Source organism: Stegostoma tigrinum, chromosome 4 (genome assembly GCF_030684315.1).
Source record: "Stegostoma tigrinum isolate sSteTig4 chromosome 4, sSteTig4.hap1, whole genome shotgun sequence".
Lineage (NCBI taxonomy): Eukaryota > Metazoa > Chordata > Chondrichthyes > Orectolobiformes > Stegostomatidae > Stegostoma > Stegostoma tigrinum.
In genome coordinates this window covers 100,469,804-100,497,351 of record NC_081357.1, presented here as the reverse complement: position 1 = coordinate 100,497,351, position 27,548 = coordinate 100,469,804, and the positions used below count along the sequence as shown (strand labels likewise).

At 43.2% G+C, this 27,548-nt stretch overlaps 1 protein-coding gene across 1 annotated transcript in view; it reads left to right on the top strand.

Moving 5' to 3' along the window:
• Window positions 1-27,548, top strand: part of mlip (muscular LMNA-interacting protein) — a 155,540-nt gene that overhangs the window by 74,515 nt on the left and 53,477 nt on the right. The window contains 1 exon segment of the mRNA XM_059645705.1: window positions 1,340-1,497. Within this exon segment, the coding sequence (XP_059501688.1) occupies window positions 1,340-1,497 (158 nt within the window).

The window sequence follows — 27,548 nt, the reverse complement described above, 5'->3', positions numbered from 1 at the left end:
TCTCAGAACAAATACTGACAAAGTTCAATGCTGATTGACGATCATGTGGATTGGTAGGATGGTAAATGTTACTTGCGGACCCTTGCTTCAAGTGAAAGAGTTGATGCTTTCACATGATGGCTATTGGCAATTTACCCACAGGCTATTCACTCTTAATTACGAGATCAGGGAGCATGTTATAAAGGTGGGAGGAGAAAGATTTTTAAAAAGACATGAAAGACATTTGCTTTTTACAGAATGGCTTGTGTGTGGAATGAACTTAGAGGCAGTGGTGGATGTGGGTATAGTTTCAACATTTAAAAGACAATAAGATAAATACATGAATAAGAAATGTTTGGAGGGATATGGGCCAAGCATACACAGGTGACACAGGTTTAGTTTGTGTTCATGGTTGGACCAAAGGGTCTGTTTCCATGCTGTATGACTATGAATTAATAACTGAACCTTCTTCCTGCCTTCATCCGATATCTGTAGATACTTGCTTGCAACCTTAGATGTTAGATAGCAGGTAGGAATGCTTTGTTAAAAATAACATACTGTGGAGCTGGAGAAACACAGCAGGCCAGCAACATCAGAGGAGCAAGAAACATGATGTTTCGGGTCGGGACCCTTCTTCAAAAAATGGACAGGGGTTGCGGAAGGGAGTTCAGAAATAGAGATAGAGGGAGTGCATCGGGGAAAGGTAGCTGGGATGGTGGTAGGTGAGTGCAGGTAGGAAGTAGTGGGGATTGGTCAGTGGCATGGGAGGAGCAGATAGGTGGGAGAGAAAATGGACAGATTGCATTAAGTCAGGGAGGCTGGGATGAGAAGGAGGGTTGGACGTGGGATGAAGCCAGGGGATGGGGAGATTTTAAAAGTAGTAAAATTTACATTTACACCATTGAGCTGTCGGATTCTGAGGCAGAATATGAGGTGCTGATCCTTCAGTTTCTGGGTGACGTTTTTGTGACACTGAAGGAGGTCCAGGATGGACATGTCATCCAGGGAGTGGGAGGGAAAGTTGAAATGGTTCACGACTGTAAGATGTTGTTGTTTGTCTCGAGCAGAGTGCAGGTGCTGTACAAAGCGGTTCCCATGCCTCCAATTGGCCTCACTGATGTAGTGGAGGCCACATTGATTTTGTCACCTAATGAGTCCCGAAGGAAATTTCAGGACTTCTATACTATTACCTCACCTGAGAGCAGCAAACTTAGAAACAAATCAATAGACAGATTTTGTGCAAGTGGATTGATTGCATTGGGGCAATGCACTCACTGAATACTTCACTCATAATGACTTTGAATTAACATTATTGAGGAAAAAAGCTAACTTTCACTTTCCTTGGTTTTGACTGTTGCAGATCATTGATGCAACGACAGAACTGAACAAGGATCAGCATCAAAGCCATAGCAGTCAAAGGGGACTTGAGAGATCAGTACTGCCAAACACTGACTACAACCAGGAAGCATTGGTGATCTCAGAAGAGAAGTAAGAGCAAGCTGTCAATCATGGGCAGAGGTGAGCGGTACACTTCCTCAATGCAAAACCTAGGAACTAAACAATGACTTGTGATTGCAACAATACAGTACAAAGTGAACAGAGCTTGTTACTGTGTGTAATTAAAATACAAGTAAACTGTGTGTGATTTATGCACAGCATCAACCTTTGCCAATGCCACAGAAACCAAAATAGCTGAAGAAACACAGCAGGTCTGGCAATGTTAGTGGAGAGAAAGCAGATTCAGTATTTCAGGTCCAGTGACCTTTCTTGAGGGGAAAGACCACTGCCTGAGGTCCTTCTCCCGAAGTTAAATGGGGGTGTGTTCAGTTATTGGACTGTCCTGGTACTTCAATTTTATGTAAATATAATCTTGCACTTGCACAAGAAATGCCTTGGCTTTATTTGTTTGGATTGAGTCAATTTCCAAAGTTTATTTGTTTTCTTCATATGCTACTGTACAGAATCAAACTGCTTTAGTGACTTTTTTATGATTAAAAAAAGCTTTAACTTAAAGGAAAGACATGTGAAATGTTAACTCTGCTTTCTCTCTGTAGATGCTGCAAAATCTGCTGAGTTTCTTCAGCTATTTCTATTTTTGTTTCCGATTTCTAGCATCCTAGCAGTTATTTGTATTAGCTAATATCATATTTTGTGTTATATTGTGCATGTATTAGGTCCCGCCCTTTGACAAAATGTACGTATTATCTGATGCTCTGTGAATTCAGCGTGCGACCAACCAATTAGCTTAAACAAAACTACAGTCCTACTTCACAAATGACATTAAAGGTGCTAATCATCTGCTTTTGTTTGGATTATGTAGCGCTCAACTACTATGCTAAAATGGGAAGTGTGTTGGGGTGATTATTATAATCACTAGTCTCATTGTTAGACTTGATTCTTTGACTTTCTGCTCTTCACTCTCGTGAAATAGCCACTTCGTGTTAACGTAAGCCATGTCCATCAGTATCTCAAACCCACAATCTGTAGGGTTTCTCCCAACACTTTAACTTCTCTTAACCCTCATTTCCTCTCCCCAATCCCCCTAGCGATGGGCAGGAAAAGGTCAAATGATGAAAGTGCTAAACATGGGAAAATGGAAATCTGCCACGCAGCATACTTTTTAAGATAGCAGATGAATGGCACACTGAATGGGTTATTAGCCACCTGATATAAAATGTGGTGGTGTTATATATTTTAAGGAGCCAGGAAATTTGGCATTGAAAGGAAAGCAGAGGCTGCTGGCTCTAAAAGATGCCTGTTTAAGCATTCCTTGTACGAATGGAGAAATGAAAGGCATTCAGAGTTTTAAATTTATTTAGTTCACTAAGATCTCATGACCTTAGCCATTATTGGAACATTGGACAGTTTCGACTAGACCTGCACTCTATTTACCTCCTTGTAAATCTTCTGTACTGACAGCAAAAAAAGGGGCAGAACCTTGTTGCTGTCTCAGCTGCCAGCTGGGTATCCATTTTCAGATTTGCGCAGCTTCTCTATGGAAAGTCCTGCAAACTACAAGCCAATCAAACAGTGGTGAGGACACTGGCAGGCCTTCAGTTAGAATTAAGGCCCTTAGAAACTTGCTATCAAATTCTTGGGGCATCTTGTTCGGGCAACAGGCTTTACAGTAGAGCACAGAAGATCTGAGATTTCAAAGTGATCCTATTACTCTGAAGTGCCACAGAATTGCAGAGGAATTTTCCAAATCTCTCAAATGAATTTTCCAAATCTCTCAAATGAATTTTCCAAATCTCTCAAACGAATTTGCCAAATCTCTCAAACGAATTTGCCAAATCTCTCAAACGAATTAACCATTATGATAACTCATTGGAAAGCATCAAGTATGGTGTTTGAATGCAAATAGGAACTCCTTTGAGAAAATAGAGGAAATAACATCAGGAATTATAGCTCATTGCAAACCTGTAATTTTTTTTTATTCACTCAAATGGTGTGGGCTTCACTGGCAGGGCTAACATTTACAGTCCATTCCTAGCTGCTCTTGAAATGGTGGTGAGCTACCTGTTGAACCACTGCAGTTGATTTACTATAGGTAGAGCCACAATGCAGTCAGGGAGGGAGTTTTGGGATTTTGACCCAGTGAGAGTGAAGGAACAGCAATATATTTCCAAGTCAGGACAGTGAGTGACTTGGAAGGCATCTTGCAGGTGGTGGCGTTCTGCCCTTATCCTTTGAGATGGAAGTGGTTGGGTACTTGGAAAGTGCTATTGAAGGAGTCTTGGTGAATTTCTGTAGAACATGTTAGAGATTGTACATACTGCTGCTACTGTTGGTGGTGGAGTGAGTAAATGTTTGTGGATTTGATGCCAGTCAAGCGGCTGGTTTGCTCTAGATGGAATGGGGAGTACTTCAGAACGTTCCTGACATGTGTCTTGCAGATAGAGAACAGACTTTGGGTAGTCAGGAGATGAATTACTCAGTATAGGATTCTCTGACCTGCTGTTGTAGCTACTGGATATGTATGGGTAGTCCATTTCAGGTTTTGGTCAATGATAACCCACAGAATGTTGCTAGTGGGGGATTCAAATAGGTGATTGCAATATTATTGAATGTTAAGTGGTGACTGTTAGATTCCATCTTGTCAGAGATGGTCATTGTCTGGCACAAATCTGGACTTTGTTCAGGTCTTACTGCATTTGGACATTGACTGTTTCAGAATCTGAAGAGTCATGATGGTGCTGAACATTGTGCAATCATCAGTGAACACCTCTACGTCTGACCTTATGATGGAGGAGGATGGTTCAACCTAGGATACCACCCTGAGGAACTCCTGCAGCTGAAATGACTGATCTGCAAAAACCACACAATCCTCCTTTGTGTCATATACTATTCCACCAGCAAAGAGTTTTCCCCCAGTTTGCTTTGGCTCCAATTTTGCTAGACTCCTCGATGCCACACTTGGACAAATGCTACCATGTTGTACAAGGCAGTCATTTTCATGTCTCAGCAATTCAGCTCTTTTGTCAATCTTTAACTAAGGCTGTAATGACATTAGGAGCTTCGCAATCAAACAGTTCAATGAGAAGGTTATGCTAAATGCTGCTTGATAGAATTTTGTATCAGCTTCCATAATATTTCTCATGATTGACTGTAGAATGAGGTGGTAATGATTGCCTGGGTTGGATTTGTCCTGCTTTTAGTGTACAGGACATATCTGGGCAAATTTCCACATTGCTGTGTAAAATCCAAAGTCAAAGCTGTGCTGAAACAATTTAGCTAGGTAGGGCTACAGCAGTTCTGTGGCACACATCTTTAGTACTATTGCTGGAATGCTATCACAGCCCATAGCCTTTGCCGTAACCAGTGCCTTTGACCTTTTCTTAATATCAAGCAGAGTGACTTGAGTTGGCTGAGAACTGGCATCAATGATGCTGGGGTCTTCTGGATGAATCATGCACCTGGCACTTTTGCACTGAAGTGCTGGGCACCCATTATTCAGGGATACTTGTGGAGCTTCCTCCTCTGGTGAATTGTTAAACTGTCCACTACCATTCATGACTGTATGTGACAGGTCTGCAGAGATTAGACCTACTCCCTTGATTGTGAAATTGCTTAGCCCTCTCTATTGTTTGCTGTTTACACTGTTTGGCATGGAGGTAGTTCTGTTTTGTAGCTTTACCAGACTGACACTTCATTTTTAGGGATTTTAGTGCTGCTCCTGGCATCGTCCCCTTTGCTTCATTGTGCAACCAACAATAGTAGCAGCTAATGCATTGTTTGTTGCACAAGGGTGGTATTATTCCAAATCCAGGAAGGCAGAAAACTAAGCACCCATACCTTTAGAGATAGTAGGAACTGCCAATGCTGGAGAATCTGAGATAACAAGATGTAGAGCTGGATGAACACAGCAGGCCAAGCAGCATCAGAGGAGCAGGCAAGCTGACATTTTGGGTCTGGACCCTTCTTCTGTTCATCCAGCTCTACTCCCTGTTATCATCTGTACCTTTAGCCAAATCTGACTCTACATTTTTAACAGAAACAGAATAACGATGCATTACGACGGAGACAGAAGTGCTGGCATGAGCATGCAAAACAAAAATCAGATTTTACCCCAGGATTCAAATTTATTATTAAAACAGACCATGAGCTGTTAATACTGTAGTTGGAATATGAAATGTCAACAAGAGAACAAAATTTTGATTAAGACTGGTTAGGTGTGGTGCTGTGGTATTTATTCTTCTGAAATGGCGTCTTTGGGGAAAGATGCAGGAGTATGTGAATGTTTTTTAAAGGTACTGACTTATGGGGAGATCTAAATTATGGGTTTAATATTCTCTGGAAATAAGACATACAAGTAATGGTGTCAGAGATCACATGACCGGTTTGGAAGAGAAACACTATTGCACAGATGTCATGCCAAGTTTGACTAAGTAATTCATGGATAATTGAATAAACAGTAATTCAATAATCAATTCAATTGAAACAAAAATAATCAAAAATTTTAGAATTCAACAACCTCTCTCAAGCAACACACAACATGCAGCCTCTTCCCTGACTGCCACCACAATAACAGACAGTCTTGTGTAGATATTGTCTCATGGAGGTGGCCTCCTAGTTGATCATCTCTTGGAGGTGGCTTTTTCCATTCATTCATGGGAAGTCCACTTCGTTGGATATTACCTATCCTTAATTTTCCTGAGAAGGTAATGCATTGAGACTATCTTTTAAAAATCAGGACATTTCATACAGTTGCCTAGGTAGAGCCGCTATTAGAGAAAACACCTGAATCTGAAAGCAGAACTTCTAGATATATATTCTGAAGAGATAAAATTCCTCAGTATAAACCTTGAAAATTGCTCTATTAATTACCTTGCTTTCAAACAATTTCCTTCATAGCTGAGCCAACATTTGATAATAGACTCATTTTTCAGCTTCACTTCTCTAAGAGAAATCGAGGATTCATCAATCACTTAGGTTTCATTGAGACTGTGTACTCTGATGCATTAACATTTTAAAAAGATACTGCTCATGCTTCTACATTCTTTTTGAATTAATTTCTGAATCCCCAAGTACCATGGGGCAGTTCTCAGATTTAACCAGGACAAACGTGGCTGATTTCCTGACTGCCAGTAACTCCTGTATAAATACTGGGTGGTGTTGAAGTGTGTGGAGTGAGATGGACCAAGGGCAATGAGACGGATTGTGGCATTCTGAAGTACTGTGCAATGGTGAGGGAATGCATTTCTTCTCATCATGAAGCTAAAATAAATATTTGCTCTTTTTTGATGAAGCTGTTATAGTAGCTTACAAAAAACTAAAGCTAACATGGACCCCCCCCCACCCAGTTTTGCGGAGGGATCCTTCAACTGTGTCTTCAATGCACTTCACAATCTTGTCCCAGTCTCTCTGTCTCTATGGAAGTTGTGTGCTCTATCCTGTGAGAAGGAAAAGTGTAGGGCTATGAATATGAGAAATGGCTTCTCCGGAGAAGTGGGAAAGGAAACAGGGTGGAGCATAGGAATGAAAAGGAAATTGAATGAAGGTGAGAGAGTGCAGTGATTGTTCAGCAGAGATATGGGGAAGTGCTTAGTCTGAGACAATATACCTACAGGCTGTGATAATAAAACGTGAGGCTGGATGAACACAGCAGGCCCAGCAGCATCTCAGGAGCACAAAAGCTGACGTTTTGGGCCTAGACCCTTCATCAGAGAGGGGGATGGGGTGAGAGTTCTGGAATAAATAGGGAGAGAGGGGGAGGCGGACCGAAGATGGAGAGAAAAGAAGATAGGTGGAGAGGGTGTAGGTGGGGAGGTAGGGAGGGGATAGGTCAGTCCAGGGAAGACGGACAGGTCAAGGAGGTGGGATGAGGTTAGTAGGCAGGAGATGGAGGTGCGGCTTGGGGTGGGAGGAAGGGATGGGTGAGAGGAAGAACAGGTTAGGGAGGCAGAGACAGGTTGGACTGGTTTTGAGATGCACTGGGTGGGGGGAAGAGCTGGGCTGGTTGTGTGGTGCAGTGGGGGGAGGGGACGAACTGGGCTGGTTTAGGGATGCAGTAGGGGAAGGGGAGATTTTGAAGCTGGTGAAGTCCACATTGATACCATTAGGCTGCAGGGTTCCCAAGCGGAATATGAGTTGCTGTTCCTGCAACCTTCGGGTGGCATCATTGTGGCAGTGCAGGAGGCCCATGATGGACATGTCATCTAAAGAATGGGAGGGGGAGTGGAAATGGTTTGCGACTGGGAGGTGCAGTTGTTTATTGCGAACTGAGCGGAGGTGTTCTGCAAAGCGGTCCCCAAGCCTCCGCTTGGTTTCCCCAATGTAGAGGAAGCCGCACCAGGTACAATGGGGGCAAATGTAGCATTTCCTGCGGTTGCAGGGGAAGGTGCCGGGTGTGGTGGGGTTGGAGGGCAGTGTGGAGCGAACAAGGGAGTCACGGAGAGAGTGGTCTCTCCGGAAAGCAGACAAGGGTGGGGATGGAAAAATGTCTTGGGTGGTGGGGTCGGATTGTAAATGGCGGAAGTGTCGGAGGATGATGCGTTGTATCCGGAGGTTGGTGGGTGGTGTGTGAGAACGAGGGGGATCCTCTTTGGGCGGTTGTGGCGGGGGCGGGGTGTGAGGGATGTGTTGCGGGAAATACCGGAGACGCGGTCAAGGGCGTTCTTGACCACTGTGGGGGGGAAAGTTGCGGTCCTTGAAGAACGTGGACATCTAGGATGTGCGGGAGTGGAATGCCTCATCGTGGGAGCAGATGCTGCGGAGGCAGAGGAATTGGGAATTGGGAATAGGGGATGGAATTTTTGCAGGAGGGTGGGTGGGAGGAGGTGTATTCTATGTAGCTATGGGAGTCAGTGGGCTTGAAATGGACATCAGTTACAAGCTTGTTGCCTGAGATGGAGACTGAGAGGTCCAGGAAGGTGAGGGATGTGCTGGAGATGGCCCAGGTGAACTGAAGGTTGGGGTGGAAGGTGTTGGTGAAGTGGATGAACTGTTCGACCTCCTCTGCGGAGCAAGAGGCGGTGCCGATACAGTCATCAATGCAACGGAGGAAGAGGTGGTGTTTGGGGCCTGTGTAGGTGCGGAAGAGGGACTGTTCCACACAACCTACAAAGAGGCAGGTGTAGCTGGGGCCCATGCGGGTGCCCATAGCCACCCCCTTTGTCTGTAGGAAGTGGGAGGAATCGAAAGAGAAGTTGTTGAGGGTGAGGACGAGTTCGGCTAGGCGGATGAGGGTGTCGTTGGAGGGGGACTGGTCGTGCCTGCAGGACAGGAAGAAGCAGAGGGCCTTGAGGCCATCTGCATGCGGAATGCAGGTATATAGGGACTAGACATCCATGGTGAAAATGAGGTGTTGGGGGCCAGGGAATTGGAAGTTCTGGAGGAGGTGGAGGGCGTGGGTGGTGTCACGGACGTAGGTAGGGAGTTCCTGGACCAAAGGGGAGAAAATGGAGTCCAGATAGGTGGAGATGAGTTCGGTGGGGCAGGAACAGGCTGAGACAATGTGTCGACCAGGGCAGGCAGGCTTGTGGATTTTGGGAAGGAGATAGAAACGGGCCGTGCGGGGTTGGGGACCAAATGAGGTTGGAGGCCGTGGGTGGGAGGTCCCCTGAGGTGATGAGGTCATGGATGGTGTTGGAGATGATGCTTTGGTGCTCGGGGGCGGGGTCATGATCAAGGGAGCGGTAGGAGGTGGTGTCAGAGAGTTGGCGTTTGGCCTTGGCGATTTAGAGGTCACTGCGCCACCCTTGTCTGCGAGACATGTTACCCTCCTCCCTCCGGACCAACCTCAGCGTCTCTCCATCTTCGGTCCGCCTCCCCCTCCCTATTTATTCCAGAACCCTCACTCCATCCCCGTCTCTGATGAAGGGTCTAGGCCCGAAACGTCAGCTTTTTTGCTCCTGAGATGCTGCTTGGCCTGCTGTGTTCATCCAGCCTCACATTTTATTATCTTGGATTCTCCAGCATCTGCAGTTCCCATTATCACTATGGATTTGAGTGACTGCAGAATGGCACAATGTGCATTGTGGAGAGAGAAAATAACATGGAGATTTTACTTTCCATTTGTTTTGTAAGAAATTCAATAGACTGCTATTTAAAGGTTTAATGACTAATTAGTTCTTTCTTTCTTCCTAGGTATAAGACTCAAACTTGCCATATGCTGTTTCATGAAGTAGCATATCACCTTGCTGCACACCAAAGGGTTTTTTTAGTGTAAATGTGTATTTTCAGACTGGCATTTTATGAAATCTGTAGTTAGCATACACCATTATTTGAAGGAAAATTCTCTGATGATCACATAACATCATTTATTTTGTGTACCAGAATCTTTCAAATTTGTCACAGACATGCATTGTATTAACTCAATTTTGCTAATAATCAGCCACATGTTTCTGTAAGTTGATAAGTAGCTGACACATTTCTACACATCTCTGGAAATTAGTCTCAATGGTGACCATGTTCTAGGTCGGTTGAAATTTTAGGCAGGTTGGATATATTAAATGCTGAAAAATTATTTGTGTGTGCACAATGCATTTGCTTTTGATGTTTTGCAGTCAGGCTCAAATACATTTTGAAAGACAGATCATTTCCATGCAAAACTCATCAGTAAAGTTTTCAGTGGAAGTCACGTCATATTTCTGTATGAATGTATGGATTTTTGATGCTTTTTGGAAAATTAAAAATTGTCAAATTTTATTGATACTACTTTAAAATGAACTGTCTTGAGTTTCACATTGTTGCTTTTTTGTACCTTGAGTTACTAATTTAACACTGCATCATATACATACACATAGTTAGAATGACAATTATACATTTCAGAAAAGGACAAAATATATCACTTTATTTAAGTTGAATAGAAGCACATGAAACTTGTCAAATCAAATATAGCAGCCTTTTATGTTTATGAACAACAAAATCCTCAAAACTCAAGCATTTCTTATAATGACTTCCATGTGTTACAATACAACAGATTTTGAGAAGTTGAACAAGTCTACCTGGGATGTTTACTATCTAAAAGCAAATATTGAAGTCAGTTTATTAAATGAGTTAAGTAAGTGTTACTGACTTCATCAGAGTAGTTGAAAGCTATCAATGATCCATTACAGCAGAAGACTATTAAATTTGAAGCTCTAATTTACATACCTGATGTTATAAGTTGTTCTGTGAAATTTTTTTTCTCTACCAAATAATTTTCTTTTGCTCTCAGTTATATTGCATGATGTATCCACATCATTTTTGATTAAAGGAAAGAGATTGATTTCAACTTTTTCTCATAAATAGGATTGCTATATGGATAAGGGTCAAGGGGCTTTACGAGTGCAATACCCCTGAGCATCATCTCATCCTAATTATTTCAAAATTGTAAATATAAAAACCACAATGGAAATCTTGAAATAAAACTAGACAATACTACTAATGAATGAATACGCTAAAATAATCTAATGCTGAATGATCTGTTGCAAGTAACAAATGATATGTTGACACCTGGTAAACTATTACACAATTCTATTACGTGACCATTGCAGTGAGTAAACATTGAATCTGGGACCTGTGTGACAGAAATGTTGGGTGATGGTACAGAAAGCTGAAGGGAAGCTCACTTTAAAACTCAGCAAGGCTGATAGTCAGCTGCATAGAACATCTGAGAGGTAGAGAATGGGAGAAGGTGAAGCTAAGTAAGGAGCTGGAGGAAGCGAAGCAGGAACTGGAGAATGAAAGGGTCAAAGCAGCAGAGCAGGAGCAGAAGATCCAGGTGAACATGGTACATTGGGACAATTTCAGACCCAGTGTGATAAACCATATCAGGAGGTGTAGCGCATAATTAGCGATTGGATACTGCCCAAAAAGCTGTGGATGAGCTGACTGAAATGCAAAAATCTGTAACTTACGCTCAGAGTCCTGCGTCAAGCAGCCAAAGAACGCAGAATCAACACTGCAGACTATTCAAAATGCCATCAACTAAAGTCCCAATCTTTCATGCCGAAGGGATTGATATGCTCTTTTGGGACAATCAAATCAAAAGGGGACAGCAAATATGGCATAAACTGGGAGGAAATGGAAGAAAAAGCCGGTAGATACACTGACAGCAGGAAGATTGAGGACCCCACCTCCTTCCTTTGGCAAACCGCCCTGCACCCACCCCCGAGGATCTTGCCCTATCCTGATGAACTCTCTGACCACATTTTTTCAGGACTGCCAGAACAATAATCCAATTACTTATACCACCCCATTTATGGTGGCACAATTAGCAGAGGTAGAAAAATAGATCCCTGTATTTGAGCCCACGGCTGACTTCCAAATGTATTTTGACAGCAGTGACATTAGCAACTGTTCCCAAATCATAGTACGGCAGGCCCCAAAGGCAAAACATTTCACCGTACTGGACATTAGTAATGGATTTTGGTCCATATCCCTCCACTAACAATACCAATACAAATTAACCTTCACACTTCACAGTCAGCAAAACACATGAATCTGCTCAGGTATTCTCAATTCTCCATCAATATTGTGTTAGAAGCCAGCTAACAGACTGGAGAGTTTTCCCAACAAGACTGCTTGGTGCAGTGCATGGATGAACTCCTGCAGACGGAGATAAGGACCAGACATTGGACACAGTGAAAGGAACTGTTGACCCTCCTCACCACCTTTAGAGCTAAAAGTTAACCCCAAGAAGGGCACAGATTGTGATGTCCCATATTAAACTTTGGAACTGAGAGAGCTCAGGGGAAACACAAATTAGAAGGAAAGTGCATCAAGGCCTAATTCTGTTTGCCCTTCCCCAGGGACGTCAGCTCATTGCATTCCTCTTTGGCAATAGTGGGGTTTTGTTGGAACCCCAACCTGCTTAAAAAGAATGCCCTGTGAGAATAGACTGAATAGCACATGATGCTGTTGCTGAATTAAAACAGGCTCCAGCACAGTGAGTACCTGACTCAGAATTTCCTTCACCTTGGAAGTTGCAAACATGGATGCCACACTGGCAGCCATACATCTCCAAGGATGACACAATGACCTCAGAGCGGTAGCCTATGCCTCCTGGACCCTTTCACCAGGACAGCAGGGTTTCTCCATGTGTAAGAAGCACTTCCTAGCCATGTTCTGGGCACTATAATGTTTTGCCTAAATTATTGTTCTGACAGAACCCAAACAATTCAATTTTTCCTGGATGGCAGGACTAAAGATGGCATAGTCAGTCAGCTGCATAATGTGCTGCCCCGCTAATGTTGCAGGGTTGCAACATTGTAATCAAATATACCAAAGTGCCCATATTCATAGCTGACAATTTTACCTATGGAGGAGAATCCTATGAGTATCAGGCAGTGGCAACAAATGCCCCCAAGGGACCATTTGGGCTGAAACAAAATGGGGTATGACTCATAGGAACCTGAGGAGGAGAAGGGAGAACCCCTCATCCTGAGGAAAATTTGTAGATATATAGGGAACCGCAGAGGTAAACTGCTAAAGCTCCCTAATAAAATGAGTGCACAGGCTTCCACCTATTAGCTGTAGTGTAAGTGGTCAGCCAACCTGGAAAATGTCCCTCATCAGCAAGTATGTACTCAGATAGCATGTATGCCTGCAACAGTTTAACTGACTTCCTACCACTGTGGGAAGCTAGAGGATTCATCTTGGTAGATGGGAAATCATTGCCATCTCCACCCCTGCTCAAATTTATTCTCCAAACTACCCAAGGTCACCCATACGGCATCGTTAATGTTAGAGCTCACCACCAAACTTCCCCAGCTGGGACATGAAGGCAGACAAATTGACTTAGCAGGGTGGCCACCAGGGGAGCCATGGCAGTTCCCCCATTCCCAAACAAATAGATGCATCACTGTGAGCCAAACCAAAGATAAAGTCCGGTACAGGCTCAGAACAGCAAATTACAAGTACAGGAGGTGACGATCCCTGCCTCATCTAGTAAGTGGGAGGACATGTTAATTATTATTTACGTACTTGTTCTCAACGTTGGATGGTATGTGGCACTGGTTCCAGGACAAAATCAAGTGAATTTGCAATTTATTTTATTCCTCATTAATGGAAAAAGGATGTCACTGGGTGAGGCAGCATTTATTGCCCATCCCTAACTGCCCATAGAGCATTTCAGAGTCAACCATATTGCTATGGGTCTGGAGTCACATGTAGGCCAGACCATGTAAGGATGGCAATTTCTCTTCCTAAGGGACATTTGTGAACCAGGGGGATTTTCCTGACAATCGACAATGGATTCATGGTCATCATTAGATTCTTAATTCTAGGTATTATATTGAATTCAAATTCCACCATCTGCCGTGACAGGATGCAAACATGGGTCCCCAGAATATTATCTGGGTCTTTGGATTTACAGTCCAGTGATAATACCACTAGGCCATTGCCTCCAATAAATTTCAATGCCACAATGCCAAGGCTCGTTAATGAACAAAAACATGAAAGACAGAGTTAAAGGTCTCTGTTGGTGGCCTGAAATGGGAAAAGACGTAAACTGTTATGTTGAGAATTGTGTCATCTTTGCCAAAACAATCCAGACAGTATGGCAATAACGGAGAGTTAAGACATACTGGGTTAGTAGCAGGACTGTGGGCAAACCTTCAAATAACCTGTATGAGCCTCCTACTGTGTTGTAAAGAAACATATAGGTATATCTTGGTCACTGGACAATTTTAGCAAATGGGTAAAGGTGTTTCCTGCTTGAACTAACACTGCTAAAATGTTTCAGCAAATGTCTTAACTCAGCATGTTGTCACGAGATGGAATCTTTCCTGTAGTACGGATTCAGAGCATGGAACCCATTTCACAGCCCAGTTAATGCAGGCGGTGATGAAAATATTTGACGTCGGCCAATAGTTCCAGTGGGATTGTAGAGAAGGTGAATCACACCATCAAAGGGATGCTGTAAAAGGTCGTCCTGAAAACAGCTCCACCTGGAATGTAGTTTTACTTTTTGTCCTCATGCTCAGAAGGAATACACCCACCGCTTAAACTAGATCCATCCTCATGCTCTAATGACTGGAATGAGAGGTATTGAATCCATAACAGGACTAGACTTGATGGAGCCCAAGGTCTCTGCCATGAGAAAACTACAGTTTCTAACAGAAAATGTGTAGACTGCACACAAACAGCAGCCAGCAGAATGGCAAAAAGGAAAAAACAGAGCAAGATGTACTTTGAAGAAAGGAGAACCCAGTAGAAATCTAGGCTGGGCAGTGAGTTAAGCTACAGATTTTACAGCCAGGAAAATTTCTGCCCACCCAGATATTCATGACCCCACTTGATGGTGGACATGTTCAGCCTGTCTGTGTAGAGAATTTTGTTAGATACAGGAAAAACTGGGGGATACCACATTAATTAGAGGCATAGAGAGCTGAAACCAACATCTAGCAACTCCACATGCTTCTATGGGATCTTGTGGAAGTGGCCCCTAACGTGAGTCTTTATTCTGGCCCCAGACCAGTCGCTGATCCATATCCAGATCTAAATTCCTGTTCTGAAGATAGGTCACTGGATCAAAAACATAAACTCTGCTTTCTCACCACAGATGCTATTTGACAAACTGAGGTTCTCCAGCAATTTCTGTTTTTCATTTGGAATTCCTGATCCTGATTCAGCCTTTTGGCCATTTCTCATTTCATTCATACATTTTAATCATAGAGACCTCTAATGGTATCAATGTACCAGCTCTCTTCTGAAAGCACCCACCAATTTTGATTAACAAATGCCAGGCCTGAAGTAAGGCCTGATACACTGACATAACTAAATTGACTCTTGGCACCCTATTTTGGATTAATCGATATCAGGCTTGAAGCGAGACCTGACATGCTTGCAATTGACCAGAACCGGTGAATTAGGAGAATTTGACAAAAGCAAATTTTGAAAGGAGTTTGATATAGCACAGGCTAAGACCAGACAGAATTAGAAAACATCTCCACGGTGGGGGGGGGGGGGGGGGCAGAGAAGGGGGGGGGGGCAGAGAAGTGTGGGGAGATATCTAAACCTGGTCAGATCTTATATCAGAAAAGTAACAGATACCACTTTGATCCCTTTTCTAGGATGAGGACATACTCTCGGTGGTCTACGTTGCTGGCTGGATTGACGGGATGTGATTGTCGGAAGTGCTAATTGGGCAAGAGTATGCATATCCTGTCTCTATGTGGTTTGCCCCACCAAGGGCAGGCGAATGAGAGGATGATGTTTTGTGGGTCAAGCTCAACAAATCCATGATGTTTGCTTGTAACAATCAGCCGGCTATGTATCAGGACAAATGCTAACCGAGTATAGACATCATCAGTGATTGGTGGGATGTTTTCTACAAACAAATGGATAGAAATAGGATGGTGTGGAGCTGGGTGAACACAGCAGGCCAGGCAGCATCAGAGGAGCTGGAAAGTTGATGTTTCGGGTCGGGACCCCTCTTCAGAAATTGGGGAGGGGGGAGGGGGCTCTGAAATAAATAGAGAGAGGAGGGATGGGCCTGGGGAAGGTAGGTGAGTGCAGGTAGGGAGTGGTGGGGATTGGTCACTGGGATGGGTGGGGTGGAAATGTGGGAGAGAAGATAGGCTGTGTCAGGTCAAGGAGGAGGGGATGAGAGGGAGGGTTAGTCATGGGATGAGGCTGGGGGTGGGGAGTTTTTGAAACTGGTAAAACCCACATTGAGACCATTGGGCTGTAGGCTCCCCAAGGCGGAATATGAAGTGCTGCTCCTCCAATTTCCGGGTGGCATCATTGTGACGCTGGAGGAGGGCCAGGATAGACATGTCGTCCAGGGAGTGGGAAGCGTGTTAAAATGGTTTGTGACTAGAAGGTGTTGTCATTTGTAACAAACAGAGCACAGGTACTCTACAAAGTGGTATCTTAGCCTCTGTTTGGTCTCACTGATGTAAAGGAGGCCACTCTGGGAGCAGCGGATACAATATACCACATTAACGGATGTGCAGGTGAAACTGTCTGATGTGGAAGGTTTGTTTGGTTCCTTGGATGGAGGTGACGGAGGCGGTGTAGGGGCAAGTGTAGCACTTCCTGCGGTTGCAGGGAAAGGTGCGGGAGACAGTGGGGCTAGTGGGGAGTGTGGAGAAGACAAGGGAGTCACGGAGAGAGTTGTCCCCATGAAAGGCAGATTGGGGTGAGGAGGGAAATATCTCTTTGGCTGTGAGGTCGGATTGTAGGTGGCAGAGAATGATACGTTGAATTCGGAGGCTGGTGGGATGATACACGAGGAGTCTGTCTTTGTTTTCATGCTGGGGACGGAGTGTGAGGGCAGAGGTGTGAGAAACGTAAGCAATGCAGTCGAGGGCATTTTTGACCACTGAAGCGGGGTAAGTTGTGGTCTTTGAAATTAGAGAATATCTGGGATGTTTGTGAGTGGAATGCCCCATTTTGGGAGCAGGTGCTGCAGAGGTGGAGGAATTGGGAGTAGGGAACCGCATTCTTCCAGGAGGGTGGGTGAGAGGAGGTGTTGTCTACGTAGCTGTGAGTGTCACTGGGCTTGAAATAGATGTCAGTTTTGAGGCTGTCACCAGAGATGGAGACAGAGAGGTCAAGGAAGGAGAAGGAGGTATCAGAGAAGGTGTTGACTAAGGTGATTTGACTAACTTGAATAGTGAACTTAGCTTTGGACAACGTTAACCAGACAGTCAGCAAGATACCAATGAGGCAATGAAAGGAAATTAGGCAGACCATCAGCTGGCGAGAGTGCTGGAAGGGCATGCCAGGCCCATCAATGAGAACATTCAGTTAAAGATAGGTAATGATAGTAGAATGGGACCTTGTGCAGCATCTATGGCCAGTGGATGGTCAAACAGTTGAGGGAGAACTTCGAGCAGGCTAAACAAGGACAGCTCCTGTCTTGGATGAGCAGGTAGAGCACTTGTTTCAGGAACAGAGAGCCCATAGTTAGTTTCTGGATGATCTCCTTCTTCCAGCAGATGAAGGTAATTGTGAGGATGGTGAAGTAGATCAAAGTAAACAGGATGAACAACATAGCCAGGTGTGATGGGTGTGTCTGTAAGTTTGAGCTCCAGTCCCAGAAGTCATTCCACCAACCAGTCACTTTGATTTCCCTGATACCCTTTTGAATTTGCTCTATCTGCTGAAAAGCTTGCAATAAGAGTCGTGGCAGAAGACCATGCAGCAAACCAAGAAGAGCGAAGACCCAGAAGAAGTTCTGCCCTGATCCACGAGACCCACCTTCATGAAAGAGAATCAGCCCTATGTTGGAGATGGCCCAGCTCAAACATATGGATCATTGTAGGTTAAATCCTTTCTCAGATGGCTAAATCGACATAGAGAGTAAATATTGTGGGAATTTGGGAAATGTTCACATGGTGATTTTAACAAGGAATATTTTGTTAATAAAATTGAGTTGAACCCTAAACCAACTTGTTTCCCTTTGTCTGCCTCACCAACAAACGCGCTTGGGTAAAGTGTTTTTAACACATAAACTGGTTGAGTAACCAAAGCACGGGCAACAAATAGGTCAGTAAAGGCTTTTTACTTGGGTAAATTGTTTTAAACTCATCACAACAGTGCAGATTAAAAACTACATGATCCACTACACACAATTTTCTGTTATTCACTGGCTGTATGAGTACCACAGGTGAAGCATCACATCAGAAAATTTATTTCTTGTATCCCGGAAGGTGAACAGTTAAATAAAACATTAACAATTTTCTCCATAAATTTTTCAATTGAATTTGTAAACATGTCATATACTCTACATGCTGCAGGCTAAGCACTCAAAATGAACCGATGGAAGTCTTTAGCTGTGAAGAACAGGCCATTTGTGCCTCACATGAATCAATTGCCCTTGCTAAAGAGTCGTGCACATGGAGGCTAGATATCACCAGATACATGCAATGATCCGATTCTCTGTACAACTGATAGACACCTATGTTGAATGGGCAGTTTACAACATGAGGATGGTTAGAGCAGTTTGAAGGGACAACCTTTCTGGAAGTAAATGGAATACCCAAGGAATGTCACATGCGCATGCTTCATTGGCACAGTGACCAGGACAACAGGTTACGCTTCCAAATTTTGATAAGTGACATGCATGCACTCATTTAACAACACTATTACTGCGTCCTACCGTGCTGAAGCATGAAAATCTGTAGATTCACTCAGAGTACCCTTTGAATCTATGTGCAGGAACCAGATGCTTTATTTGTCCTGGACCACCACATGGTTCAACAAAATAGCATGAGCATTAGAAGAGGCATAAGTCATTCTATTCAAACTTGTGACATTTCCAGGTACAAGATGTCATTGAGCACCCTTTTTTAACCTTATCATTTGTTTGTCTCTTGGAGTTGAACTCCTTTTTATAGGCAATAGGGATCCCATTGTACTCAGGGCAAGTAACATCCAAATTATGACGGCCATGTGTTTTTGGACGATAAACCCATATTTAACCTAGAATGATGGCCCTTTAAGGACCAAAATCTGATTTACAGTTTTAAAGAAGTGCTGTATCCCAGTAAATAATTATGAGTCCAGGATGCCTGCGAGATGACGCACGGAAAATAAAATGGCCAACAAGTTAATTAGAAAGTGAAACAATTTCCTATGTACTGTTATTGGTTCAAACAAATTAGTTTAGAGTTTTTAGCAAAATGCATTTGAAATTCTGTGTACTGGAAAAAAATAATGAAAACTGTTGTTAGCTGAAAAGCTCTGCTAATATTGAGTTAAATTTCTAATATAGCCAAGATGAGAAGAGAGAAAAAGAAAGTTTTACATATAAAACATGGTGGTTAAAAAAATATGAGACCTGAGATAGGTCTGACCAGACTTGGTAATGTTGAAGTCACCGGGGGCACCAATGTTGAATGGGTAGTTTGCAACATGAGGATGGTTGGATGAGTTTGAAGGGACAACCTTGCTCAAAGTAAATGGAGGACCCAAGGAATCCCAGCCCGTGTACGAATCATTGGCACAGTGATCAGCACATGTGGTTAAGCTTCCAACTCTTGATATGTATCTGATGTAAGTGTTGTTTGGCATAAGCTTAATGGATGTAGGAAGAAAGTGGAACTTATGTACTTGATGTGGAGTATAAGTAATTGTGTTAATTATATTTTTATTATCTTTAATGACTTTTAGGGTTAAATTTAATTCTTCATATTCATTACTTTTTGTTGGCAAATAAATTTATTTTATTTAACCAGTGAACCTGTGGTTTCATTCTTTTAGTAAGTACTTGGATTTTCAGATGCTAAAACCTAAGCACAGAATGTGTCTCCACTGGGATCATTAATGTTTGAGACTCCAGTAGTGCAAATTTATAATTTGTTGTGAATGTGTTAGAGTATTATCCAAGGTTTAGGGTAATAGGTGTTCACAATGAATAGTACTGTACAAAGTGAAGCAAAATGGCTGTATCAGTTGTTAGGGTGAATGGGCCTGTTCCTCTCTTCCTATCCATTTTTTATAGACTGTTATGTTTCAAATGTTCCAATGGCAAGAAAGATCATTTGAGATGATAAAAGCAGCACATTGAAAAAGACTTCATTTTCTCCCCTTTGGTCCAGGGACTCCCTACCTACGTCCATGACACCACCCACGCCCTCCACCTCCTCCAGGACTTCCAATTCCCTGGCCCCGAACACCTCATTTTCACCATGGACGTCCAGTCCCTATACACCTGTATTCCGCATGCAGATGGCCTCAAGGCCCTCCGCTTCTTCCTGTCCCGCAGGCCCGACCAATCCCCCTCCACCAACACCCTCATCCGCCTAGCCGAACTTGTCCTCACCCTCAACAACTTCTCTTTCGATTCCTCCCACTTCCTACAGACAAAGGGGGTGGCCATGGGTACCCGCATGGGCCCAAGGTACGCCTGCTTCTTTGTAGATTATGTGGAACAGTCCCTCTTCCGCACCTACACAGGCCCTAAACCCCACCTCTTCCTCCGTTACATTGATGACTGTATCAGTGCCACCTCTTGCTCCCCAGAGGAGCTCGAACAGTTCATCCACTTCACCGACACCTTCCACCCCAACCTCAAGTTCACCTGGGCCATCTCCAAAACATCCCTCACCTTCCTGGACCTCTCAGTCTCCATCTCAGGTAACCAGCTAGAAACTGATGTCGATTTCAAGCCCACTGACTCCCACAGCTACCTAGAATACACCTCCTCCCACCCACCCTCCTGCAAAAATTCCATCCCCTATTCCCAATTCCTCCGCCTCCGCCGCATTTGATCCCAGGATGAGGCATTCCATTCCCGCATATCCCAGATGTCCACGTTCTTCAAGGACCGCAACTTTCCCCCTGCAGTGGTCGAGTACGCCCTTGACCGCGTCTCCCGCATTTCCCGCAACACATCCCTCATACCTCGCCCCCACCACAACCGCCCCCAGAGGATCCCCCTCGTTCTCACATGCCAACCCACCAACATCCGGATACAACGTATCATCCTCCGACACTTCCGCCATCTACAATCCGACCCCACCACCCAAGCTATTTTTCCATCCCCACCCTTGTCTGACTTCCAGAGAGACCACTCTCTCCGTGACTCCCTTGTTCGCTCCACACTCCCCTCCAACCCCACCACACCCGGCACCTTCCCCAGCAACCGCAGGAAGTACTACACTTGCCCCCACACCTCCTCCCTCACCCCTATCGCTGGCCCCAAGATGACCTTCCATACCAGGCAGATGTTCACCTGCACATCTGCTAATGTGATATATTGTATCCATTGTACCCGGTGTGGCTTCCTCTACATTGGGGAAACCAAGCGGAGGCTTGGGGACCGCTTTGCAGAACACCTCTGCTCGGTTCGCAACAAACAGCTACACCTCCCAGTTGCGAACCATTTCAGCTCCCCGTCCCATTCCTCGGACGACATATCCATCATGGGACCCCTGCAGTGCCACAATGATGTCTCCCGAAGGTTGCAAGAACAGCAACTCATATTCCGCTTGGGAACCCTGCAGCCCAATGGTAACAATGTGGACTTCACAAGCTTCAAAATCTCCCCTTCCCCCACTGCATCCCAAAACCAGCCCAGCCTGTCTTTGCTTCCCTAACCTGTTCTTCCTCTCACCCATCCCTTCCTCCCACCTCAAGCCGCACCTCCATTTCCTACCTACCACCTCATCGCACCTCCTTGACCTGTCCATCTTCCCTGGACTGACCTATCCCCTCCCTACCTCCTCACCTATACTCTCCTCTCTACCTATCTTGTTTTCTCTCCATCTTCGGTCCGTCTCCCCCCGTCTCCCTATTTATTCCAGTTCCCTCTCCCCATCCTTCTCTCTGATGAAGGGTCTAGGCCTGAAACATCAGCTTTTGTGCTCCTGAGATGCTGCTTGGCCTGCTGTGTTCATCCAGCTCCACACTTTGTTATCTTGGATTCTCCAGCATCTGCAGTTCCCATTATCACATTGATAAAGGTCTTTGTCTGATTGCCTGTGCAAGATATCTCAGCTGATTAAATCACACTTGAGATTGTGTCTGTGAAGGCCCACCAAAGAGAATAGTCTCCAAATGAAATCTTTGTAACCTGCAGTCATAATCTAAAATCAATTCTCACTTCTTCGGAGCATGTCTTTACGTTTGAGATTAAAAAATTATTTGTGTTCATCTTTAATGAAGTGTTTCTGCTGACAATCTTCATTTGAATTCTTAGTTACAAACATTCATTCATTCATTTGGTCATTTTGAGTCAAAATTACAAACATTAGGTTATGGTTCAGTGTTCTTGTGTATGTTCTCATGTTCTCTATCAAATTTCTGAAATGCTTTTCAGTTGCAATGTATTGCGTTGAATATCTTAATATTTATCTTTCATTCTCTTTAAAGACTTTTCTGTCTACAGTCTTCCAGACAGATTTCAATGCTGGTCACCTCAATTCATGTTTTATTTGTTAGATATTTGGGGTCCATGGCACACTTGTAAATATTTTAATTAGCAATTAATTAGTTCAACTTACTCTTAACAATGCAGATCACATCCCATTAATCTACCTTTTTACTTCTTTATGTGATGGGGACATCTCTGGCCAGGCTAACATTTATTCCTCCTCATAGACTGACTTTGAATCATTCAATCCGAACTGGCTTCTTGGACCACTGCAGTTAATGTGGTATATGTACACCCATATTGCCTTAGGGAGGGAGTTCCAGGTTTTTGATGTTGGAGCTGCACTCATCAAGGTATGTGAGAGCATTCTGCCCAACACCTGATGTGTGAATTGAAAGCAGTGTACAGATTTATAGGAAATGGGAGGTTAAGTACTTGCCGGAGAATTCCTAGCCTCTGACTTGTGTTTGAAGCCATAGTATATATGTAGCAGGTCTGGTTAAGTTTCCACAATATGATGGTAATCCCATTGAATGCCAAAGAAAGATTGTTAGATTCTTTGCATTATGGTGACTCCAACTAGAGGTACTTTTGCATCTGATTCCTTTTAACTTCATTTTCACTCAGTCAAATGTTGCCTTCTTGTCTAGGGTGGTCATCTCATCTCATGTTTTGAATTTGCATCTTTTCTCCATATTTTGACCAAGGCTGCAGGAGCTGATTGGGCCTGACAGAATCCAAAGTAATAACTAAGGTTATTGCTGAGTAAGTATTGCTTGGTGGCACTGTTCATAGCATCTTGCACTATTTTGTTGTTGATCAAGAGAAGACTGATGAGAAAGCAATGGGCCAGGATGGATTTGTCACTGCTTGTTGTGGACAAGACATTTCTCAGCAATTTTTCACATTTACTAGGTAGATGTAATGAACAGTGTAGATAGGGGTTCAGTCAGTGTTGGTGCACAGATCTAGAGCTGAGATGTTCTTATTGCATAGAAACTTTCTTAAGATAAGCTTGTTAGTTAGAATGAAGTTTTTTTTTTGTTTTTATAACTGACACCATTATTTACAAACTGCCTTAACACCTTCCTGTTTTGTTTTGTATAGTTTCAGGACTGCATGAGAAATTTATAATTATTCTTATTTTTATGAAAGGAAAATCAATTTTCAGGAACAATTTATGACATTGAACTTCTTAATAGCACACATTCTGATCCATTCATTTTTTTTTTGTTCTGTAATAATGCAGAGCACCTAGGCACAGGTCCTGAAAAATCTTTATTGCAAGAGTCTAAGCACAACATATTCAGTTCACTGGGTTAATTACAGTACTGTTTACTGCTGATTATTTTTCTTACTTGAGCTGACCCTTGCTTGCGCTTTCCTTATTTACATCTGAAAGCCCTAGCCAAATTTAGGAAATGATTCTAATTGATGTCTTCCAATTCTTGGTGGGCATAGTGCCACCTTCTCCTGCAATGACGAACACGCACAGCAAATCCCCAAACTTCTAATAGTTTAGTGTTACCTTCTGAAAGGCTGAGAGATTTTCATTTCTCTGCATGATTTCCTTCTATCTCTGTTAAAAGACTGAATGGCCTACTCCTGCTCTATGTTTGTTAAATCATGCATTACTAATATTGCACAGTCTGAGTTTGAAGCATTTATGATTCCAGAATGATTTAGAGAGAGAGAATAGTAAACAGGGAGGCATAAAGGAAATTTCAATCCTTGGCCCAACAATCATCAGCTGCTTCATCAATGACCTTCCAACCATCACAATATCAGAAGTGGGGATGTTCACCAATGATTGCACAATGTTCAGCAACATTCACAACTCCTCAGATACTGAAGCTGTCCACGTTCAAATGCAACAAGATATGTACAATATCTAGGCTTGGCCTGACAAATGACAAGTGACATTTGCACCACGCAAATGCCAGGCTATAACCATCACCAATAAGAGACAATCTAACCATCACCCCTTGACATTCAATGGTGTGACCATCACTGAGTCCCCCACTGTCAACATCCTGGGAGGTTACCATTGGCCAGAAACTCAACTGGACTCACCGCATTAACAAAGTGACTACAAGAGTGGGTCAGAAGCTCGGAATACTGCGGTGAGTAACTCACCTCCTGACTCCTCCAAGCCTGTACACCATCTACAAGACACAAGTCAGGAGTGTGATGGAATACTCCCCACTTGCCTGGATGAGCGCAGCCCCAACAGCACTCAAGAAGCTTGATACCAACCAGGACAAAGCAGCTCACTTGATTGGTGTTACATCCACAAGCATCCACTCCCGCCATCACTGACGCTCAGTAGCAGCAGTGTGTACTATCTACAAGATGCAGTGCAGAAATTCACTGAAGATCCTTAGACAGCACCTTCCAAATCCACGACCACTTCCATCTAGAAGGACAAGGGCAGCAGACAAATGGGAACACCACCCCCTTCAAATTTCCCTCCAAGCCACTCACCATCCTGACTTGGAAATATATCGCTGTTTCTTCACTGTCACAATGCCAAAATCCTGAAATCCATTACCTAATGATGGCATTGTGGGTCAACCCACAGCTGGAGGAATGCAGCAATTCAAGACGGCAGCTCACTACCACCTTCTCAAGGGCAACTAAGAATGGCAAGAAATGCTGGCCAGCCAAAGACACCCACATTCCACAAATGAATCGCGAAAAAAATCTCTGCATGATTTTTGGTGAATTGAGATCCATTGCAGAGTACTAATTGGAAGTAAAATTTCAGGACTGCAATTTATCATATCAATGGAAGATAAAGCCTGACAACGAAAAATGTGAGGAATTTGTCACATGCAGCCAAGTACTGGAAACTGAAATGAACATATCTTTGCTGTTCATTAGCTGAGGTACAATTCTATTTTAAGTTGCAGTGCCTCATATTTGCCTTTTAATGACTTTCTTCTTAAAAGAGGTGTGCAAGATGCTTGACTGACCCTTCACCTTGGGTCCTGGAACTGTTAATTGATAGATCAATCGGCATAAGCTTAAAACAAAATGATTAATTCATAGGAATACATGGTTTGTATAAATCCTTTCTTTCTTTCTTTGAAAGTGGTTTTATGATGTTGAGCCGTGATCTACTGTTGAGTGTTAAAAATTGTAAATGCCTGTATGACTTGAATGTGTTCCCCATTGCTTTGAAAAGAAAAAACAACCTTGCATCTAATTTCTGCAGGCCACAGTTATAGCTTGAAACCACAGAGAAATGCTGAGGTTTGCTGATCCCAAATTCTAGCTGGGCATCTGCATAACCTTAGCTATGTTGGCCAAACGCAACTGAACCACATCAGCACAGTATGAATTTTTTTTGTACCCAGACAAGTCAAGCTTTTCTCCTGCAGATGTCTATCACTTTAAGGGCAATTAGGGGTGGATGATAAGTACTGGTTACGCCAGTGACACCCAGATCCATGATTCATAAAATGGGCCCTTTTTTATAGGAGGCTTATACGCAATTGGACTGACTACATTCTGTTTGTATATTCATTACCTATGTCCCACAATAGTCATTCAGGCAAAATCTAAATCAAACTTAGAATGATGGAATAAATGTGTTTGCTGACTATGCTTACCATCTGCTTATGGTTGGTGCTATTTTTGTCAGCCAGTTGTATATATTTAATAATCTCTCGGGATCCCATGAGAACAATTTAAGTGCTCGAAAGCACACACTTTAAACATTTTGGGAATGCTGGAAATCTGAACTGAACATAGAAAATGCTGGGAACAGACAGCATGTCATATAGCATCTATGCGGGGGTGGTAGCAAAGTTAGTATTTTGGAGAAATAATCTTTCATTAGGACAATTTCAAGTAATATAGCTTAGAACAGAGGATTATGCAAGAACAATTAATGTTGAAATGCAAAATAATCTTAGGGGTTGATGTTATATTGTTGGTGCAGGATCTGTGGCACTCTGCATTCTGTAAATGAACTCAGTCGTTTATTTTAAGTTGATCACATTTACTGTCAGCTGCATCTCAGTTAGTAGCATTCTCACCTCTGGCGTCAAAATATTTTTTAAAAATGAATTAATAGGATGTGGGCATTGCTGGTTAGGCTGCAGCATTTATTGCCCACTCCTAATTGTCCCTCAAGAAAAAGATGGTAAGTTGCCTTCTTGAACTGCTACAGTCTGTGTCCTGTAGGCAGACACACAATGCTGTTGGAGAGGGAGTTCCAGAATTTTGATCCAGTAATACTGAAGGGAGGGGGATATATTTCCAATGACTGGATTGGAGGAGAACTTGCAGGTGGTGATGTTCCCAATTATCTTATCCTTCTCTTATCCTTATGGACGGTAGTGCTTGTGGATTTGGAAGGTGCTGTCCGGGAACTCTTCGGTATATTCCTGCAGTTCTTGTAGATGGTTCACGTTGTCAACACTGAGTATTATTAGAGGGATTGAATATTGAGGGTGCGGACCTAACCAAGCGGGCTGCTTTGTCCTGGATGGTGTCAAGATTCCTGAGTATTGTTGGGGCTGCACTCATCCAGGCAAATGGGGAGTATTCCACCACTGCCCTGACTTGTGCCTTGTAGATGGGGAGTCAGCTGGTGAGTTACTTGCTGCAGGATTCCGTGCCTCTGACCTAGTTTTGTAGCCATTGTATTTATGTGGCAAGTCCAGTTCAGTTTCTGCTGATAGAGGGGCTTCAGTGATGAATGCCTTTGATTGTCAAAGAGTTTAAGTCCAACGATAGAGACATGAGCACAAAATCAAGGCTGGCACTTCAGTGCAAGACTAAGAAAGATCTGCACTGTTGGAGACACTGTCTTTTGGATGAGATGTTAAACTCTTTGTGATTACAGTAATGAAAGATACTACATAAGATCAAGCCTTTCTTTAATTGATACACTAAAATAATGAACAGCAATATTTCACATGAGTGAAGACATTAATATCATGCAAAGAAAATCAATTGCAATTAATCTGACTTCACTTCAAAGTCGCACTGTAATTATGTGGCTGATGGACTTGTTGTTTATCATACATTATTTCTTGTTTATAACAGAATATAACTCAATATGTCTGACTGATTTTTCTATTGGTGCCTAGTTTGGCATCAGTGCTTTTCTTTTTGTGTCAATGATAATTAATTCTGCAATATTAAGGTCCAATTTGGAGCAACTGATTTTTTGGAGGTTATTGAGATTTACAGGGATATGAAAGACATATGAGAAATGTAGCAGAATCATGAGAGGCATCCAGCAAACTCTATCTTGAGGCTGGCAACAACTCACTGCATCTTTAATTAAATTCCAGGCAGTGAG